Raw genomic sequence first — 21,872 nt, forward strand, 5'->3', positions numbered from 1 at the left:
ACACCGGCACGGATGAGGATGACTCAGCTGCGCCAACCCCAAAACATGACAGCGGCTTTAGGCCTATCAGAACTGGGATGAAAATGGTTGGATGAAAGTCCCAAAGGTTGCCGCTAGGGGCAGGAGCAGTTTGAACACGAACACAAAAGTACATTTTCCAATGTAGCGATCGCGTAGCGCGTACGACCCTGCGTACGACCAACTACACTTGTGTAGCGAAAGTCGTGTGTATGTGTACGCATTATAAACATTTTTGTGCCTCTATGGTTCTACAGTCTCCATGGTTCTACAAACAGCTTTTAGACGGCAGCTATGACTACTGCGAAACTCGACAAAACAAAATTAATATTACTATTATTAATTTTTTGTTATTGTTTGCCTCGGCTACGGCGCTTGAACCGCACAAGCTTTATAGGCTTTGTGAAAACCATTGAAAAACACGCCAGAGGCCACCTCCTACAAAGAAAATAGTGGCGAATAGCCCAAATCCGCGACAAGTACGCAATCCGCAAATAGAGTGGCTCGTGCTGCAGGAGCTATCGCGTGCCGGGGGCGAGCAACAAATTAATCATTTCGTCGCCACGTAACTGATTGGCAGAACAGAGTTTGGCAAAACAGCGAAAGTGACTATGTCGTCCGAGAAGGAGTCCAACGGCAGCGACGGCAAAGCTGCATCGGGCGACAGCGGCCCATCGGCGGACGTCTGCGCAGTCGTGTCCGAACAGGAGAAACAACTGGCGATATCGGCGGCGGCCGATTTCAAAGCCGGCAAGTATGCCGCGTGTGTCGAGACCCTGGACAAACTCTGCGCGCTGAGGCCGACGGACGGCAAAGTCACCCACAACCGGGCTGTTGCACGCTCTTACTGCGCGAAGTCACCCAAGGCAATGGAGGAGTTCATTCGCGAAATCCTCGAAGCTTCGACGCAACTGCACGCGAATTTCGCCAATCCCGACTCGCTGGACGACGTCGACCAGTGCATTCCGCTCGTCAACTACGCGGTGGCCCTGTTCCACACGTCGCAGTATCAGCAGGCACTGGCCGTGCTTGACCGCCTGTTTCAGTTCATCGAGCCCATGGATGAGGCAGTGGCAAGGGGGATGTGCTTCCTGCACATCGAGCTGTGCCTGTGCCTTCAGCAACCCGAAAAGGCCCTGATAATCGTCGCCTACCTCGAGAACCTTCTGTTCGGGGGCAAGAACGCGTCGTCGTCCGGCGAATCTGCGCCCGGGGCGGCAGGCGGACCATCACCGTCCACGACTCCGCAAAAGTCACCCGACCGGGAGCCTGCGGAGTCGACCGGAGCGGAAGCCGAGCGAAGCCGTCTGCAGCTGTACAAGACGCGCTGCCTCATCATGATGCGGTCCGTCAAGGCGAGCAAGCGCGAGATGAAGAACCTCGTGAACTCGTCGCTTGGGACCAGTAACCAGACGGTGTTCCTGAGGAGCCAGCTGGAGTTCATACGGGGAAACTACCGCAAGGCCGTCAAAATCCTGTGCACGGCCCAAATGGACAACAAGGACGCGCGCACCCTGGCGATGTACCACAACAACATGGGCTGCGTGCATTTCTGCACGGGCAAGCCGCACTTGGGGAGCTTCCACTTTGAGAAGGCACTCATCACTTACCCCCACACCTCGCGCGACGACCCCAAAAGGAACCTGCTCGACGGTCGGCTGTACTTTGAACTGCGCTGCAACCTTGGCCTCCAGAACCTCTACGCCGGAAAATACACGTCCGCCTTCGACTGCCTCGTGGAAGCCGTGCGCATGCAGCCCAACAACGCGCGGCTGTGGCTGCGCATCGCCGAGTGCTGCGTGAACCGGCACAAGTCAGACAACTCGACCGACTTCCAGCTCAAGGACCGCAAACGGCTCATGATCGACGGCACCGCGGGTGCCGGCACCCACCGTAAGATCATCCTGTCAAACGGCATTTCCAGCAACAAGTACACGCCTCAAGAATCGGACTCTTCGGCAGCAATGCCAGCCCCGACGCTAGAGTTTGCCGCACTGTGTCTCCGTAACGCCCTGCAGTTGCTGCCCGACACTCATACAGCGTCGGTGGCCAGTGCGGGAGATTCCGCGTCCATTTCAGTGCCAGATGACCCTCCGGCCACACCAGTAGCCGACACTGCAGTGGGAGGGACACCGCTGACATTGGCCGTCGACGACACATCTATCGCGGCGGTTCGAAATTCTGTCCTAGCGTTGGCCTCGTACGTTGCACTCTGCCTGGGCGACACGCTCGTCGCACTCAGGCATGCCGAGAACTTGCTAGCGCAGCCCAGAATTTCGGGTTTGCACAACTTCTTGGGACACATGTATGCTGCCGAGGCGTTGCTCTTGCTCGACCGTGTAGGCGACGCGATCGAGCACCTCAACCCGGATTTGATAAAGGACATGTCCTACAGCTTCCCCGAACCGGAGGACTCTGCGGCGAACAAGAGCAACAAGGAGGAGACCAAAACGCCCTCCTCCGAGGAGAGCGGGAAGACCTATCGGAAGCCCTGGTTCCCGGCCACGCCTTCCATGGCCAAGGTTGTGAGCCTGTACAACCTGGCTGTGGCCTACACTCTTCGCGGAGGTGGCTTGGGCAAGGCGACCGAGACCTTGCGGCTGCTGAGTGTGCCCAAGGGTCCTGACCCCGAGATACCCGTGCAGGCACTCATGTTGGCCATCTATGTTCAGCTTCAGCAGGGCCATGCCGATTTGGCGAAGAACATTATCAAACAGCATTTGCCCCAGTACAAGTAGCCAGTGGAAATAGCTTGCAGGTTTACCTTGTGAAACTTGCTGTGCTGTTTGTCTTGCAGAGGAAGGATGTCAAGTACTGTGATAAAATCTTCTATCTCTTATACAAACAACCAGCAAAGCTCACGGGCACGGTACGGAAGCAGTGGACATTGAAATTTCGCTTTGTTGACTTTGTTGATTAACGAAGTTCATTTTGTCTGGTCGTTTCAGGATGAAAATTTTTATTTGAATTTGTGCAGCAACTGAATGTCACTCGCCTACAGATGGCAATGCAGCAAAAGAATTAAGTATCCGATTACTATACGATATGCGTACAATCTAGAAATGACAGCAGGTGCTTAGCTCTGAGTAAGCCCATCGTTGTTATGAAACATGGCGTGTGACATTCTGGATTCCCAGTTCCCCAGTGTTCGCTTCTCGAAGGTGGTAGTTCTTCAATCTGCCAAGTTGTCACTCTGAAAAAAAGAAGTTGATGTGCCATTCCTAGCAACATTTTGTTTCCTAAACGGTGCAGCAGTGGCTGTTTTTTCAAGTAGCTGGTGCCATCTACTGGTTCATTTTGAATACTAGTGGCATTCTGAAACATTTGACCCAACCGCTAAATACAACTTTTTGTTCATCTTCAGTTTCTTTGAAATACAGTCTCTGGTTCCAATTGTAGCCATGCTATACTGGATGTCAGTGAAGCTGTTACAAAGCCACCACACTTGCTGATGTGGATATGCAGTGCTTTATTGCTTTTTGAGTAATGGTGGTGACAATTGCCTTGTTTCCGAGACCAAATCAAAGACGATCTGTGCCCTGCAATTGCCTATAGAGATAATTGCAGCATACAAGTCCAAAGTTGTCCAAGACAAAAGTTACGAACCAGTCCTTGTCGTGTGTCACGGTGTTAACCTTAAAGTCGCTGAAAATAACCACTGGTGTGTCTCGTTCTTGGCTCCACTGTGCAAAGTGCTTGTGCATGAAGGTGCCGATGCCTTTTGGATTTTCCACGGGTAATGCAGATGTCTGCACAGTCGGGGATACATGCGGAGTGCTATGCTTGCCACATTGTGTGAGCTTTGGGACTCGCATAGTATTTAAAATATCCCGGAGTAAATGTTGGCAAATGTACTCTTGCAGTTGTGTAGTGTGGTTACACAATAGAAGTACGCATCGGTATTTCTAAGTACACAAGTACTGATGCATACTGCTGTGGTACTGCACGCACCGTGCTTGTTTTAGCTGCACAGCAGTGTGGTGCTTTGGGGTTGTCTCAGACGACACTGGCCGATTGGCGGAAGCATCGGTATCTTACGTGACCATATTGGTCAAACGAGCACCATGTTTCATGAAACGATTACTTTCTACCTTAACAAAATCAAGCCAGGAGCAAATAAGGTCAGAGACAAAGCGAAGGCAGAAAACGGCCCTTCACGGTATGGTGGCGCCATCTAGAAGGACCGATGTTAAACAAGTCTCCACAGTTGGCTGCCAAGCCTAATGGCACTGTTAGGTTTTGCTTAGAGGCCTGTTCTTGTTACGTCTTTGCAGACGTTACAAAAACACGATTTGACAGGAGAATCAAAATTTTAACTTAAATTGATTCATTTTTCAGGGAATAAACCATCGTTTGCTTCTGTACGAGCACTGGAGGCACTATAAAACGTGAAATCTTTTGAATAAAACAACCATATTTTGACTGCATGGCCCCTTTAAGTCTTGATCGTAGTCCATGGTGAGTCCGAAACTGATAATCGAAGAGCCCCAATACGTGCTTTGAAATAAGAGTACTGGTTTGAATCCGGCATAGGACAACTGTTTTTTGATTTGCACTTTTTCCAAAATTCGATTTTTTGTTCACGGTGATTTTGTTAGGGAATTATTTCCACTCTGGTTATTTCTACAATTATCCCATGTGATTGGCACAGAGGACTTCTGTTTTGGGTTGGGTTTAAGAGAGATTGTGTTTGGTGTAATTCAACTGGGTTAGGTTAGGCTTGCCTCCGTTGGGCTGGGTTAAATTACATTAGTTTGCGTTACACTTGGTTGGGTTGTGTTAGTTTAGTTAGGTTTAGTGAGGTTAGGTTTTATGTTAGGTTATACACGGTGTTACGACAATAATTGGAACACTTTAAATTTTTTTCCCGAGCCAGCCACTGCTCAGTTCACGCTCGAACAAATGTGAAAGCAAGTTTTCTGATCATCTGCTACCTCATTTGGCTCCTTCCACAGTAGGAAGAAGCGAAATGAGGTAGCAGACGACCAGAAAATGTGAAAACTGGTGAAGAAGAGAGAGAGAGAGAGCGATCTTTAATGAACTCTGGCGATGTTAGCTGGCCTAAAATGCCTAACTTGCTATACCAGTTGATGACTTGATGATGATGGCGATGATGTTCAAGAACTTGATGCGCACATTCACAGCGACTGGGCTCTGTGTGTTGCAGCTACTCTATCAGAGCTTTGGTAGCCCGTAAAGCACGTTTGGGACAAACCCATGGTTTTAAAACGTCCTTTAGCTGCATGTCCACGGAAAGCGGCAGTCCCAAAGCCACTGCGAGGGACACTCTTTGAGCACTGAATCGAGCACATTCACAGAGCAGGTGCTGCAGGGTTTCTCACACATCACAGTATGGGCAGAGTGACGACGTAGCTTGTTTTATCTTAAAGAGGAAGTTGCGCGTGCATGCGACATTCAACCGCATGCGATGTAGAATTGCTTCTACCCGCTTGGAAAGTCCTGGTGGCATTTTAAATTTGCAGTTGGGATCGATGAAAGATAGCGGCGCGTAATTACGTGATACGTCATCCCAGGCTGCATGCTGCATGTTCTATGCCATGCTGGATGCAAGTACAGATGCATCTTTCCTGGAGAATGGTATAGCTATTGCCGATGCATGATGCTTATGCGCAACGGATGCAGCAATGTCCGCCTTCACGTTGCCAGTTATCCCACAATGGCTGGAATCCACCGAACTGCAATGTGATGGTGCGCTTGTAGAGCTTGAAGATGCAAAGCGTGTACGTCAGACAAAAGCTGGTCTTTTATTCGCAATGATGAACCATGGGGATACTTTATTATGACTGGTGTCAGCTGTTACGCAACTATTTGTAATCATCGTAAAGAAGGGATGAAACAGATTTTCGGATCGTCTGCTACCTCATTTGGATCCTTCCTACCATGAATCGCGATAGTCCATTTCGCTCTGCGTACCCCAGGTGGCGCCATCGTTCCAAGATACATAAGGGGTGGCGCCATCCCCTTTATTTAATACCCCTGTTCGGGGCCTTTAGGGGCACTCTCAATAAATAAGCTTGCACTGGCTCGTGCGTACAAATCGGCCGCCATTATGCCATTGGCGGAAATCGTCTTTATTCATTTTCAGAATGAACAGGTAAGTATCGTCGTTGTTCCCAGTGTCAAACAAAATATACCGCAAAATGCCACCTCCATGTGAAGCTTTAGCTTGGCCTGGGCAACGGTTCACCCAGAAAACAATTTTAAAGTGTTCAGTTATTGTCATAACACCCTGTATGTTAGGTACGTTACACTAAAATCGGGCCCTCAGTTTAGTGAATTATGGTTGCAGTACACGACTACAGTCAAACCTCGATATATCGAACACGGGTATATCGAATTATTGCCTATATCGAACACTTTCTATATCACGAGGGAAATCACATGCATTTTTAATTTTTTATTTCGAACTGGGACGGACATGAAATGGGTGATGATGATGAAGTGATATCGAACTCCGCCACCCCAGACTGCCCAGGCCGCTCGCGCTATGTTGACAGGCGGCGGGCTATCCCGCAGTACCCTCGAGGATAGCGGTGGCGCGATGGGCGTTCCCGACTGCTGCGCATCGGTTGCACCGAAGCTGAATTAGACGGTGCAAAAGAAGAATGCGAGCTTGAAGAAACCTGGGCCAGCTGGAGCGCTTTGTTGGGGCTGAGCCACGAAGCATGTGCATTGATGACTTAGTTGGCGGTGACGACAGCACTGGTACGACGGCGGAGTTGACGGGTGTGGAGATCCTAGCGGAGGTTACTACTGAGCGCACAAACGAAGGTGCTGCTGAGGTTGTACCCGCAAGCGCTGATAGTGCCCCGCTCCCAACTTCGACCGGGGCTTCAGCGATTGTGGCCCTACCGCACCGCTACTGCAGCGCTATAAAAGGCACCGGCATGTCGCTTGTGGAACGTTTGGACTACATTGTGGAAGTCGTGTATAACACGCCAGGCTACCCTGCTGCAGTACGTTAAGCCAAAAGAATAAATACTTTGAAGCACCAAGTGAGTATTTACTGCGCAATTCGTTCATTTATTGATTTGTACCAGTTTATGACGCGTTTTCTACGTGATTATATATATCGAATTCTGGTTATATCGAACTATTTCGCGGGCACCGCGCTGTTCGATATATCGAGGTTTCACTGTATATCATTGGTTGCCCGTGCAAAACGAGATAATTACAGTTCTGCTAGCTGATTTTAGGCCTGCAAGAACTTTCTAGAAACTGCCGTGAGAAATTTCTGATCATTCTCACAGTCGCCGAGAGAATAGCTAAACGATTGTCAGCCTCAGACCTAGCGAGCTCCCCGAGAATCCGGCATTCGTTTCAGTGTGCAGCACTTAAGCGCCCGCTCTTGTGGTAACCAAGGGGACACCGGAGACAAACGAGATAGGATGGGCAGGAAAGCGGAGGAGAAAAGTGTGGCCAGAGTCCCTCAGCGCTTTGGACAACTCCGTACGGCGAAAGTGTGAGGGGGGACGGGCTCGTGCCGTCTCAGAGTCACCGTAGCGGCTAGCGGAGGCTCACGCTACGGTGGCGGGTTACCGGGACCCGACCGCGCATGCGCGCGCGGGGAGGGCGAGGAGGTTGCCCCTCAGTGGAGAGAAGGCGCGGGCATGGCGAAGGCTGGCCGACGGAACTAATCCCCCCACCGGAAAGAATTTTCACCTTCCCAGACGGGCCCCGCTACCCGCCGCCGTAGCGTTAGCGGACGATACCCGCTATGCTAAAACTACGCGCTGCGAGGTAACCGAGAGAACGAACAGGCCACAGATGATGGAGCGAACAGGAAAGCGGAGGATGGAAGTATGGCGAAAGGCGCGAGACAAGGTACCGCCATGCATGGTACTTCTAGGGACCATAATGGTACCCTCAGCGGAGGCGCGCTACGAGACAACGCGCGCTAAGGTCCCTGTAGGGACCTAAACGCGCGCGCCTTCGTGCGTTCGCTGATGCGGCGATCACTTCGTAAGACGCAGAAGGTATGCGCGTCACCCAGAAGAAGCGCTGCGCACAGATTTCGCATCAGGGAGTGTTGTAACCGTCAGCCAAAATTTTTCACATAAAATTCTATGGCGTGAGGAATCCTTGGTCTACCCGCGACTTTAAATCGAAGAACCCCAACGTTCGGCCAATGGTGGGCTACTTGATTACGCTCGACAGTAATAATATTAATAACAACGAACACCTGGTCACAAAGAACACCACTAAAGGAGCCTCAAATTTGCTGTAAAAGAACGGTCTGATCAATGTCAACGTGATTGAGCTAGGGGCATCAATATCACCATCATCAGGGTTTCTTCTCACCCTCCTCCGACTTGACTCTTTCCATCGCCTCCTCGGAGATGCTCTTTCCTCTTTCCGCAACGATCGTAGAGTCCACGGCCAGTCACACGTGTGACTTGAACGTATAGTACTCCTCGTGCCTATAACCGGCTTGGGTTAGGATGTCTGCAGTCAGGACTGTCAAGGTAAGTAACTACGTGTGTTCGGCGTGGGAATGAACTTAATATAGCGCTCGGAGCCTCGAAGGGCCAGTTTCGGTTTGCGGGCCCGTGCACGCGCACGGCTTCCCGAAAACCTTGCAGTCACAATCCACGATCATTCGGTGCTCTGAGCTATCACGCACTGATAATGTAAAACACACAGTGTGATCTTTCTCTTGCTATTCTTGACCGGATAGCCTTCCGTGTCTCTTTATTGTATTTGCACTGGAGAAAACATCGGGCCGCGTACTGTACCGTCTAGGCCCCGCTGAGCGTCGAAAAACCGCTTGAAGTTGCCTGTTTTCTTCGTAATGTCGACGCACAGACGTATTGCATATGTAGTACATTAGCACATAATCGAATGCGGCTTCGCATAACCTGTTGCGCGATCTCCGATGAATGCATATATTCAAGGAAGTTCCTCAAGGAAGTTATGGGTGCACATATACCACATGTAAATAAGCACCCACGAAGCAGTAGGCAAGAACTTATGCCGGGTAACATTTAGTTTTTTTAGTGGATTTTGTACGTGATCGCAGTGCACCTGACAACAGTTGAACGAATCTCTTAAAAGCACTGGTAAATCTTCACAGATAGTGCGCCTGCACAAGCGCATTCTTAAAAGTATATATGCCCGTGTCTGGTGCACTTTACCAAGGGGAGGGAGGAAGCTTTTAGTGAATGCTGACGGTGTTTGTCGCATTAACGGCAGGACTTGGTACTGATGTGAACAGGGTGAACAAATCGAGGTAAAAAGGTGAAAGGCAAAAATAATTTTAATGCAGGGAGGTATACAGAACACCGAACTGTAAAAATAGTCTTGTCATAAAACAATGTACAACACTGAAGCAAAATCAAAAATTTACAGAGGCAACATGAACGCAACATGGCACCATGAAAGCGTGTGACCCAGGGTGATGATATCCTGATACAGTAAAAGCTCGTTAATTCAAACTCGGTTAATTCGAACTCACGCCCTGGACCCGGCACAGCCCTGTATATTTCAATGGGGGAAACCTCCCAATAATTCGAACGCGTCGGTATCCAGAGCGGTTAATTCCAACTGGGATCCCCTGGTTTCCATCGCTCCTCGCAGAAGAAGTTGACGCAGAGTGATTACAATCTGTGGGAAATCCGAACCAAACCAAATTTTTTAGAGATGCAAAACAACGAAACAGAAAAACAACAGCTTGGTGCGTGGGCTACGCTTCTGCAACAGCTTATTTCGCTTCTACAGAGGGCGCCGCGCCACCGGTGCCAGTGCTCCGGCACAGGCCATTATTATTTATGAAACAATACTTACGAAATCACCTGCCACAAACGTGTAGTAGCATCTAATTCGCGATAACGAGTCCAGAGGTGGCTTCTTTGTGTTCTGCCCGCACAGTGTGGCACGATTTCCATTCATCCTAACGCCCGCCCGCTAATTCGAACTCCGCTTAATTCGAACAATTTTATGGTTCCCTTCAAGTTCGAATTAACGAGCGTTTACTGTATATACAATACAAATGTTCAATGCAGGACTTCATCCAGCCATTATGCAGTTTTTTTTCACCTCATCACGACCGCTCTAGGGTCTAAGAAAGTGTCTAAATCACAGCCCTCATCCTTTTCGCAGTCACGTAAATGTTTTTAACACTGTTGCTCATTCGCTCAAATCACTGGCAACAGCACAAGACACCCGCTGCAGTGGCTGAGAGGCGAAGGCATTGAGTCCAAGGATGTGGGTTCGATCCCAGCCGCGCTGGTGCTCTTCTGATAGAGGCAAAAAGCGAAACACCCATGTGCGTGTCACGCATTCAACGCACTTTAAAGATCCCCAGGTGGTCAAAATTAATCCGGAGCCCTCCACTACAACGCGCTGCATATAGCCCAGGTGTACCTTTGGTGCAATAAACCCGACAATAAATCAATCAACAGCACAAGACGCACCAATTGTTTTCCCCAATAGGGCATATTGGGCTCAATCTGGCCAACCTAAGTAGCCACGGGTGTTGGAAACATTGAAACATTTTAGTCGCTGACCCCACAGAAGCCACAAATACCTTTCCAGGTCTATTTGATGAATAGGTTTTTTCGTATCAGTAGACAGGATCGATCCTGCTAGGCTCACAGCTGCAGTCTCTATGTAGAGGTACATACAGTTGTCCTGTCATCTTTGCAAAATAGCATTTCAGGTCGAATGTAGTCTGGTAGCCACGGAAGAAAAATGTGCAGGTTGTTACTATCAGCTTCAATTAAGAGCATAGGCATTCCTGTAGTCACGTGCACATCCTACGCTTGCCCCACCACAACAAAAGTAATTCTAAGTTCACTTTGGTTACAGAGTTGGCAAGAGAGGGAAAATTATGCCAGATCTAGCTGTGAAACTGTTCACACAGAGTCAGCTGACAAGGATTAATTCTCCTTTGCTGCTATTGACAGGGAAAAAAACTTGCCCACAGTTAGCAGTCTGAGGACATTAGAAATTGCAGTTTGCTTATAAATTGTTCATCTAAGCTGCGTCCTGTTCAGTGCTCTTCTGGCTGTCATGTCTTTTGTATTTGCTAAGCTCAAGAGATCACCAGATGATGATGATGAAATACTTCGTTGTCTCTGTTCAGACGAAGCACTGCATGGGAGTGGTAGTGTCTCGAAAGAAATAAGGTTCGTTAGATATCACCTACTGACTTTCTGTAAATTAGTGTTGACATCTCGAGCTATTTTATACGGTACCATTAGAGCTGGCTGTAGAAACCGTTCCATGGTCTTTTTGTTGTGACCGTATGCTTAGCATAAACCTCTGACATAACTTGATTCCTCACACACAGACAAATTGTCTGCCTGGGGGGCTGAAACGAGACGGTTAGTTTTGTGTTGGTTAGGGAGTGTTTGTATCATGGCAGTAGACCAAACTTCTGTGAACCCGGTTTATCTGGGAGGCTTTCAATTTCTCTAATGCCTGTAGCGGGAGAAGCATTTGCAAAAGAGTTTGCTCCATACATCAATTTTGTGTTCGTCGAGCAGCTCCTACCAACAAATGCTCCAACATGGCACTGGTCTTGTGTTGTGAAAAATGAAGTTCCTGTTTCCTCCGCTGCCCAGGGGCTTGTGGCTCTGGTGACCGGAGGTGCCTCCGGTCTTGGCCGGGCGACCGCAGCACGACTTGTCCAGCAGGGGGCGCAGGTGGCCATCTTGGACCTGCCCACATCCAAGGGGGAGGCGGTCGCCAAGGAGATCGGCAGCAACTGCATCTTCACCCCAGGAAATGTATGTGCGGGCAGGCTGCCCCCCCCCCTCTTGCACTCACTGTTTGTCTAGACTGCGGCGAAGTTGCTGCTTTTGAAATGAGCACGATCTTAAAGGGACATTGAAGTCAAAATACAAGTTGCTTTAGATCGATAGATTAGCTCACCAAGAACACGAATGTACCACTCTTACGCGTAGCTTTCTTTAAAATAAGGTAGAAAATAGCGCAAATGTGAGGGCAGGTGCTACCACCACTGGCTATGCCACAAAATGCGTACCAGAAGTGCTTAAATCGTCTGGTGTGTGAAAAGTCATTCCTGGCTGCCGCTGGATGGCGCTATTCATCCATACTTGGGCGGCAGTATTTTCGAGGAAGTGTGCAAGCTATGCCCGAGTGGTTGGTTCGATGCCAACATTCGGGTGGCCTCAAAGAACAATATATTTTTCTTCAACAAAGTGTCAATACTGATAACGGGTCCCGTGAAGGAACATTTTGCTTAGTGGTCCGAAGCTGCAACGGGCGTGAGAATTTGGAAAAGCACAACTGATTTGACTGAAATTGACCAAACCATTCGGTGCATCATAGCATTATATTCGTTTGCTTCTACGCTGCTATACATCACCACTGCCTTGCTTGCTTCCGGTTTATTGTGATGCAAAAAGCAAGTCCAGTCGCTGTTTGCGTCAAGTTTGATCCATGTTTGATTAGCAATTTCTCAGCAATTAAGGCATCTTTCGGCACCAAATCAATGCTGAAATAGCTATGGGTAGGTCAAACTTTCATTTGAAACCAACTTGCTGGTTGCCTACAGTGTCCCTTTAAGTAGCTTGGTATTAGAGCACCACAAAGCTGATTATCAGTGAACGAAAGTTTTCCGTTCAAACTTGGTGCAGAAGTGTAAAGTGCTTCGACGACAGCTGTGTGGTGTTAGGTGTGCAGCACAACCAGAGTGTCCTTCAGCTGAAACACTTGTAAGTAGTGTTTTTAAATGATGTTAAAGCAAAATGAGTTTAATGAGTCGCAATAGGGGAACAAGGCCCTTTGTGCAGTGAAGCCGTTAAACAGTATGTGTAAGATGACCTACAGATGTTCTCATCTCCACGCGAGCTTATTAGTTATAGTGAGCTAAAGTAACATTTAACAGGAGTAGTCTGACAGTAACACATGGGATCTTCAGCACAGAGAAAAGCGTGGGTGCCGTTATTCTTCAGGGCACTGTGATGCTAACGTCCTCTTAGCATAGCACCCGCGCACATTAGCAGTGCATCGTTGAGGTGCAGTGATGTGAGATGCTGCTTGGGCAAGTTTTCCTTGCGGAAAGCCCGGTTAAGCCATTCACGCATCGAGAAATTAGTTTATTCCTTCTTCAAACACTTAGCACATGTTGCTCAAACAGCCGGTGAGAAAAAAAACATCAGATTAGGAGATTTTTGAACTGCAGTAGTGCGAAATCGCTCCTGGCAGGTCACCTCCGAAGAGGATGTCAAGAAAGCGCTGGCCACAGTCAAGGACAAGTTCAGCCGTCTGGACGTGACCGTCAACTGCGCTGGCATCGGGGTGGCCTTCAAGACGTACAACTTCAACAAGGACCTGCCACACTCCCTCGAGGACTTCACCAAAGTGGTCATGGTGAGTGCGCTGCACGTGGCTCCGGGTTTCACTGGTCAGGCTGAATACTGTTTAATTCGACAACTGTCATCTTCAGGAGGGGAGGGAGTGAGCTTCATATGGGTCATCATCATCACCAGCTTGTCTACGCCCACTGCAGTGCAAAGGCCTCTCCCAATAATCTCCAACTACCCCGGTCCTGCGCTAAGTGCGACCAATTTATCCCCGCAAACTTCTTGGTTTCATCCGCCCATTTAACTTTCTGCCGCCCCCTGCAACGCTTGCCTTCTCTTGGGATCCACTCCGTTACCCTTAATGACCAGCGGTTATCTTGCCTTCGCATTACATGCCCTGCCCACGTCCATTTCTTCTTCTTAATTTCTACTAATATGTCCTTAACACGCATTTGTTCCCTGACCCACTCCGCTCTCTTCTTGTCCCTTAATGTTACACCTACCATCTTCCGCTCCATTGTCCGCTGAGTCATTCTCAATTTAAGTTGAACCCTCATATGGGTAGACGTTGATTTTGATCAAGTGTACTGCATATCCTACATCATTGGCACGTAAAAGGTAATGAGTACTGGGTAAAAAAAGGGGAAAGAAGACACAGAAGGCTTGGTTGTATTGGACACTGACCTTCCGTTTCCGTTTCAGGTAAGAATGGACCTCGGTGACTTGCCTATGAAAAGTGAAGAAGATATAAAATCTGCAGAAATTAGGAGAATTGTCTGTTAATGTGTTGCATTCTTATTCCGCTTGCCTAGAGTGTGAGTTCTTCACAGCCAAATACGGCTATGAGTAGCGAAAGACGTTGCAATATTTTATTGTTTTTAAGTTCTCTTTTGTTCTTTTTCGCCAGTGATGTAAATTGATACCATTATAGCCATGAATGGCCTTTACTTCGCTAATTAAGTTTTTTTTTTACCGAAGATGCAAGCCGCACTGCAAAGTTGGTCCATTTAGGCTATTTTTTGTTTGTGTTTCCAATGCTATTTTGCAAACTTCTTTTGTTGAGTCTTCGATATTTTCGATTTTGTCAGATAATTTTTGTGAAAATTTTATTTTTCTAATTTTCGTATGTTTTGGTTTTTCAAAATTCTGCTATTACAACGATTAAGGGAGTTACCTCTGCAGAATCTGTATTTTTGTGGAAATTCAGGGCGTTACACAGTCATGGCTGTGGGGATACTCAGCAAAGAATTATGCGATGTGTGTTCAGAAACTGGTGCCATGACCATTTTATGTTTGAGATTAAACTTTAATATTTTGTAGAGCATTGTATCCTCACCATGGAACTAGCATTATTTTAGTGAGAAACAAACACTGTAGTTGGTTTAATGAAAAAATATTTAGGGCGCGATCTGACGGGGTTACTCTCCACATTGCATGGTGTGGCAACTTTGGTGACCTGTAAAATGAAGCGGAAATTTTTCTGAATATTCCTCATTTTTTGGCCAAATATTTGAAAAATTTGATGCTGGTTTCAGAAAAATTTGAAGTCATCATACTTATATTTTTCGAGAAAATATTTCTCAAAGTTAGCAGCGAGAGCAATGTTAATCAAAAGTGGCACTTCTAAAAATTTTTTTAAACATTGGCCTAAAGGCTAAGCTGTCTAGTTTTTTACACTTATTTACCAGGGGTTGCTAAACACTTCGTACCTGCTCATTGCTCTAAAGCAAACTTCTCAAAACACTGCATCTTAAAGTTTGCCAAAAAATGAAAATCTGTAAAAAAGGGCCACCTCCTTTCGACATCGTTAAAAAAAACAGTGTTTATTGATTTTTGCGATATTTATTTTTTTAATAAGTATTCTAGATGTATTGCATTATTTTTGTTTTAACTTGGAAATTGAGGTCACCTATACAACACATTTTTTTGGTCCGATCAACAGTTGAATAGCAGTTCTCAGTGAACAAAGACAAATAATTATGGCTGCTTTTAGAGGTGTTAGAAAAATAAAGCAACCTATATAAAGAAAACTGATCAGAGTAGTCATATTTGCCCATTGTTCAACTTATTATTGGTGGAAGGCATTAAAATAATTGTGAGCTCCAGCTTGTGTCATCTACCAGAGTAAGGTTGCCATTTTAACAATATTTCGTTACCGCCTTGCCTTAGCTGTGTCAGAAACCCATATTTTACGTCTCTGGCACTGCTTAATCACACGCACATTATTAGTTATTTACCTCATCTACAAGCAAGTAACCACGCTGTTGGTACTAAGAATAATTGACATGCAATGGTCGCTGTCAAGGATGTATTTCCGTTCTACCTGGTACATACGAAGTTCTAACTGCAAAAAAGTTTTTTAACTTTCTGCATTTCAGGGGATGGTAAATAGAGTGTTGAGAAAATTTCTTTTTAGTTCTTAGAAAGAGAAACTTTTATCCCACTACAAAACCTCTCTACCTTTACTTTGTAAACTTCAATGTTAACGGGAAGGTACAGCTTTCTACTTCCGAGGACCATCAAAGTGTCGACAAACACTGGTCAGAATTTTTGCTTGTGCTGTACAGCAATGCTTGCCGCATCCGATGCAGTACAACCTCTAGTACGACTGCGGTAGTTGGTTCAAAGTGCAGTGGTGGGCTCGAAGCCGCGACAGTTCTACCAAGTGTTCTTGAAATCGTACGCGTGAGACTTTGCTCCTCCTCCCCACTGGAGTTGTTGCTCATTACCCTTCAAGACTGATGGTTTTTTTTCACTTTTGGTTGTGAAAGAGTTAGAACACTTGTCACAGAAAGTGAATCATCTTAAACTAAAAAAAAAATTACAGTATATCTGCCCCCCCCCCCTTCTTTTCCCTGGTTTCGGGGTTTTATGAATTCGCAGAACCCCAGATTGGCAGGTATGCAAGTAGGATGACGTAGGTTGGTGTTCTCGTACTTGTTTTGCACTCGATAATCAGTCTAATAACACCTGCCTGCACTGCTTGTCAGCACCTTTTCAGGGCTCTTTCAGTGCACAGGGCAGTTGCGAAACCCAGAAAAAAGGGGTAGTTTGTCTAACCATAACAAGCAGCACCCTATAGCTATGATAATGAAGGCAGGATTTGTTGTAAATACTGCCGTAGAAAATTTTTTGCAGTGAAAGTGCTGTCAACACCTCTTTCCACTGTACTTGGGAGTTTTGCCACTGCTAGCAGAAGGCAGTTACCTTCTGTCTGTCTCCGTTGCTTCTACTGGTGACCCTGCTTTTTAGAGTGCTTACGGGATTCAACCAAGAACGATGCTCCTAAATCCGAGAAGGACGCGACAGTCGGTGTCGTTCGCAGTGGGTGTAGTAGTGTTTCAGGGCCCCTTTCTTCTTCGCCTTCCTGCATCGTCCAGGTGAACACGGTGGGCACGTTCAACGTGGTGCGCCTCTCGGTGGGCCTCATCGGCAAGAACGAGCCAGGCCCCGACGGCCTGCGCGGGGTGGTGGTGAACACGGCCAGCGTGGCGGCCTTCGAGGGACAGATCGGCCAGGTGGCCTACAGCGCCTCCAAGGGCGGCATTGTGGGCATGACCCTGCCCCTCGCACGTGACCTCGCCTCCCAAGGGATCCGCGTGTGCGCCATCGCACCGGGTAACCGACTATTTTGAACCCTGCCCTTCAGGGCTTGCTTCTCGTGTATGTCTCTGTTGTTTGAAGATCTCGGCAGGGGAGGGGGACGCTCCATACTGCACGATGATAATGGATGGGGCGCTGACTTTGAGGCAAAACAAGGCATGGAAGCTTGACAAAGACCATTACATGGCATTTTGTGAGCTCTTGGGTGTAACTAACAAACAGCCCATGGACAAAGTGGGATAGCAGTAGCATAATTGCAGGTCCCCCTTCTCCCCCTCTCCCCCCTTCTCTCTCTCTCTCTCTCTCTCTCTCTCTCTCGCACACACACACTCACTCACTCACTCACTCACAAGGGGTGGTAAATGTGAGGCCGTCTCTGGAAATATTTTGATAGTTTTGTTACCTAAGCTCCGAGGCCTTTGTAAGCAAAGTTGAGAGCAGCGAGTGACAGCACAGCTGGTGGCACAAATCTGTCAGGCTGCTTCTCCCATAGATTGATGCAGACAAGGAGGGCCCTGTCGGAGGGTTAGTCAAAAGCATTGTGTGCCTTCGACTAATCCACTGCTTGCACTGCAGTGGAAGCAGTGCAAGCACACTACGGCAGAGTGAGCAACGAGAAAGTAGATCACGTACAAAGTAGAACATCAGCTGTCACAGCCACGAAGCATTGCTCTCTTCTGGAAGACCCTGTCTGCAAACGATAGAATGGTCTGACAGGCAGCTCGTCCTTTTGGAAAGAATTGGAGCATTTGCTCTAAATTTTCCTGGATTGACTAGAAAGTCAGCTATGTGGGCTTACTTTCAAATGCAGGACTGTGTGCAGCTAATGGAGGGAATAAAGTGTATTTCATGAGCTTTCCACTGATATCTATTCGTAGTTGGGAACGAACGGGCTTATGAACGAAAGCACGTCAAGAATGTGATTTTTGTTTTAATGTATTCATGTATTATACTGCGCAATTTCACTTTGAACCATAAGTACGGCTAAGTTTCGAATGATTAAAAATTCGGATACGTTGAACAAAAATAATTTATTGTCCTTCCACTCTGTGAAGAATCGAATGTGCAGACAAAGAAGTGCACGAAACAAACATGTAGCAGAAGCTCTGTGTTATGCTAAAGTCATCCTAGCGGGTAATTTCAGTAATTTTTCAAAACACCTACATTAGCAGGGTGTCTAGCGACCGGGAAAACCGGGAAAAGTCAGGGAATTTTGAGCCACCGGGAAAAGTCAGGAAATTGTCAGGGAATTTTTCAATCAAGTAGTACCAGTCAGGGAAAACCACTTCGGGGCCTGCCCACACAGTTTTAGAATAGGGGAAACCAGTGTTGGAGGCCCCCAAGAAAAGTTGCCGAACGCAACTCGTTCGCGCGCGACGAAAGCGTGAACCGCATGAAACCGCAAGCGAAAACGCGCCGCGCTCGCTGACGCCGCCGCGGAAACCACCCGCACGGTGAGTGCCGAGCGGCAGGCGCCGGCAACATGGCGGCGGCGGCGGTGGTACCAGCCGCGGAGTAGTGCTTTAGCTCCAACGACCTCTTGTAAACGCTCTTTAAAATGCTACTCAAGACACAAACGCACTTGTGCAGGAAAGGAGCCACTGCAGGCGCGAAATTGTCGACGCGGCCGTGAAAATACCGCGCACGAATCGCGTGCAGAAACTCGCCGTGCGGTTCACGCAGCTCGCCGCTGGGTTTCTCTACCACTTGCGCAGAAGGACGATGTGGGTGGTGCCCAAATCGCACGCACAGCGCGCTTTTTTTTTTTTTCAGCGAATCTTAAAAGGCAGCGCTTTTTGGTAGCTAATCTTGAAAGAACTTTCTTATGACATCAGGAGCCAGAATTACATACAATTTTAAAAGGCAGCGCTTTTTGGGAACTAATCTTGAAAGAACTTCTTTCTTGTGACATCAGGAGCCAAAATTGCATAATCAAAAAGGAACATGACATAGTTTAGTGTGAACCGCATGGGGCGTTTTCTGCTCGCGAAAACGCGCCGCGCACGTCACAGGCGTGCTGACGCTGCCGCGGAACCACCCGCACGCTACGCGCGGTGCTGCCGGCGGCGGCGGCTTCGACCGCAAAGTGGTGACGGGAGCTCAAGCAACGGCTTCTAAGCGCTCTCTAAAATGCCGCACAAGGCACGCACGAAGTTGCTTGTGAGGTAAAGAAGCTTATAATGTGGGCGAAAACGGTACTCTAAAGCGTGAACCGCATGGAGCGTTTTCTGCTCGCGAAAATGCGCCGCGCTCGCCACAGGCGCGCTGACGCTGCCGCGGAACCACCCGCGGCCGGCGGCGGCTTCTAAGCGCTCTCTAAAATGCCGCTCAAGGCACGCACGAAGTTGCTTGTGCGGTAAAGGAGCTTATAATGTGGGTGACAATGGTACTATAAGACATCATCCGCGCCGCTAGTGAAAGCGCCCATTCAATATCTGCTGGGGTGTTAAGCCTAAACATCCCCGGCGGAGCCAGCCGACTGTCTCGAGCGCTTCGAAACCGCCGCCTCCCCATTGGCGCAAGTCGCCAGGCTCCGCCCACTGCCGCGCGCTACGCGCGTCAAAATCTAGCCTAGGCAGGTGCTGCCGCGGGCGCGGAATCGTGGACGCGGGCGTCGAAAAAACGCACGCGCAACGCCGACGCGCGCGAATCGCGTGAAAAAACGCTCCATGCGGTTCACGTGGCATGTCGAGCCAGGACAATCACGAAAAAAAGCAAGAGATGCTCGCTGAAGCGGAACTTTAAGCTTCTACCCTGCAAGATGAAATAAACTCTCTGAAAACGTAACTGAACGCAAGTAAAGCTCAAAATGAACAAACAAATTGAAGTTAATCCAAGTGCACTTTGAGAATTAGGGCACTTGCAACAAATGTGTTTTTCCCAATGATAGAATGTGTTTTCTCTACTCTTTTTATGTGCTTCACGGACCATTTCCACGGAATGGCGCCTGTTGTATATATAAGTCAGGGAATTTCGTCTAAAATGGTCATGGAAAACATGGAAAAGTCAGGGAAATTGAATTAGGCAATTTGCTAGACACCCTGATTAGGTGTACATACATAGATGTGCAAATGTTAAATTGACAGACCTTTTACCAGAAATCTGGCTCTCCCACAAGATTAAGTTTTGTCGATGTGACAGCTTCCCACTTTCAAAACTCGGGATTTGCGCATCGTTTGCGTTGCGAAAATCGTGTTTGCTCATTTGAGAGAGAGAGAGAGATGCTTGCACTGCGTAGACTGGCTCAAATTAACACACTTTTCATCGTTTATCCGGTTGATAAGTCAGTAATTATTTTATAAAGCACGAAAGAAGAAAAACTACCGTGCACGGTCTGCGGCGGCCGCACCAACTGAAAGCTGTGACGTCGGGAGGAGGTGCACCGTGATTGGACGACGTCCAAGATTAGCATTCAAACAAGTTTCGGTTTCGGTTCTGTAAAACAACATGCCTGACATCCGATGTTATTGTGGGAAGGGCATTGGGGGCACACTGGTATTAAATCAAAAAAGTTTACATTTACAGTTATGATAAGGAAAATTTGGAGATGTATGCAGTTTTTCATTCTGATTGTAGACATAAAATTTGTCTTTGTGTGAAGAGAATATATTCAAATTTATCCAGATTTTGATGTTTGATTTTTTGTCAGCCTTTGTAAGAAAACTGCTGTAAAGATGCAGCTGAACAAGATACCAGTGAACTGTGCACAAATAAAGGAGTGCAACGAGACTAACGTTCTGGTTCCATCCGGTCTGTAGCAGAAGTTACGAGTGTTTGGAGTTTGGGCCTCAAAAGCAAAACCAGTTTTTCTAGTTCCCATGTTCCAGGCCCAAACTTCAAATGTCTCGTTAGGCTAAAAAACTCCGCTGTTCCGCTTCAGCAGCCGAGGGGTAGGATCGGGTTTCTCCCGTGGACAATGTCGCTTCGAGCGGCAGCAGTCTGAAATTTTTTTGCAAGACCCTCCCTTTTTTTTTTTACTGTATTATGTTCTCTTGGTGGGATTCTACACATTCTTTTCATAGATAAGGGTGTTTGATATCTTTTAGGTCAGTTTACGGGTGGTGCGTTGCATATCAACGCATTTAGACAACCTTCTGCACCGCCTCAAAAGTGCTGGGCTTGGAATGGGAATGTTGCGAAAAGCCCCGTGTTTGGCTTCATGCGAGAACCCTTTCCGAGTGGCCTCTCTCTCCTCCCTGTGTGTGGCCAGGCCTGTTCCACACGCCCCTGCTGGAGTCCCTGCCCGAGAAGGTGCGCACCTTCCTGGCGGAGACCATCCCGTTCCCCAAGCGGCTGGGCCAGCCCGAGGAGTACGCCCACCTGGTGCAGGCCATCGTGGAGAACCCCCTGCTCAACGGGGAGGTCATCCGCCTGGACGGGGCCCTGCGCATGGTCAGCTAGGGTGACCACCATGAGACGGAGTACAATAAATACGCTATTTTTGCCTAGAGCGACTGGTTTCTGCCTCATCCCGTCTACTCGGATTCAGCTGCACGGAACGGCCTGGCAGCTGTTTTAGCATCTGGCTCCCAAATCGTGCCGGCATCATAATCAGTTCGCAGAGCTCTTCGCACAGTATTCTAAGGAACTCATTGGAAATAGGCAGGATGTACAGCTGGGAGCAAAAATGTTCGGAAAACGCACCCTTGGGGATATTGCTCGTGCCCAAGTTGTACCCAGGAATCGCTCGCTCAAGTGGCTGCTTTTGTGGTTTGTAAACATCTTTTCTTAACTGGGCCTTCTCTATACCTTGGGCTTTGTGCTTTTCCAGCTGCATTTTGTAATTTATTTACTTTGATGAATTCCCAGTGTTTCAAAGCTACTGTTTTATGGTATGCAACGTTAAAGTTTTGCGTTTTTTTTTTTTAACATGAAAGTGTTGTATTCCCGGATACACCAAGATTTCGATGACGTCATATCCGTCACGGAAATGATGCCAGTACAATGAACACAGGAGAA

General features: G+C 47.8%; 2 protein-coding genes across 2 annotated transcripts; both read left to right on the forward strand.

The window, feature by feature from the left end:
- The first annotated feature begins 57 nt into the window (after positions 1-57).
- Positions 58-3,676, forward strand: Not10 (CCR4-NOT transcription complex subunit 10). Its single transcript, XM_077684422.1, has one exon. The coding sequence runs from the start codon at positions 630-632 to the stop codon at positions 2,754-2,756; it is 2,127 nt and encodes a 708-aa protein (XP_077540548.1). The 5' UTR covers positions 58-629; the 3' UTR covers positions 2,757-3,676.
- Positions 3,677-8,352: 4,676 nt separating this feature from the next.
- On the forward strand, positions 8,353-21,363 carry Scu (hydroxysteroid 17-beta dehydrogenase 10). The gene is made up of 5 exons (XM_077684425.1): positions 8,353-8,504; positions 11,604-11,768; positions 13,213-13,377; positions 16,691-16,928; positions 21,124-21,363. Exons 1-5 carry the CDS (start codon positions 8,481-8,483, stop codon positions 21,312-21,314), a joined length of 783 nt encoding a protein of 260 aa, XP_077540551.1. The 5' UTR covers positions 8,353-8,480; the 3' UTR covers positions 21,315-21,363.
- The last annotated feature ends 509 nt before the right edge of the window (positions 21,364-21,872 follow it).

This window comes from Haemaphysalis longicornis, unplaced genomic scaffold (genome assembly GCF_048455015.1).
Source record: "Haemaphysalis longicornis isolate Haplotype H1 unplaced genomic scaffold, Haemaphysalis longicornis Haplotype H1 scaffold_9, whole genome shotgun sequence".
Lineage (NCBI taxonomy): Eukaryota > Metazoa > Arthropoda > Arachnida > Ixodida > Ixodidae > Haemaphysalis > Haemaphysalis longicornis.

Bases quoted from the DNA above. Each gene is read 5' to 3' on its own strand.
- Not10 (XM_077684422.1), top strand. From the start codon at position 630: ATGTCGTCCGAGAAGGAGTCCAACGGCAGCGACGGCAAAGCTGCATCG.
- Scu (XM_077684425.1), top strand. From the start codon at position 8,481: ATGTCTGCAGTCAGGACTGTCAAG. The intron at 13,378-16,690 runs GTGAGTGCGCTG...TGCATCGTCCAG, and splicing joins ACTTCACCAAAGTGGTCATG to GTGAACACGGTGGGCACGTT. The intron at 16,929-21,123 runs GTAACCGACTAT...GTGTGTGGCCAG, and splicing joins CGTGTGCGCCATCGCACCGG to GCCTGTTCCACACGCCCCTG.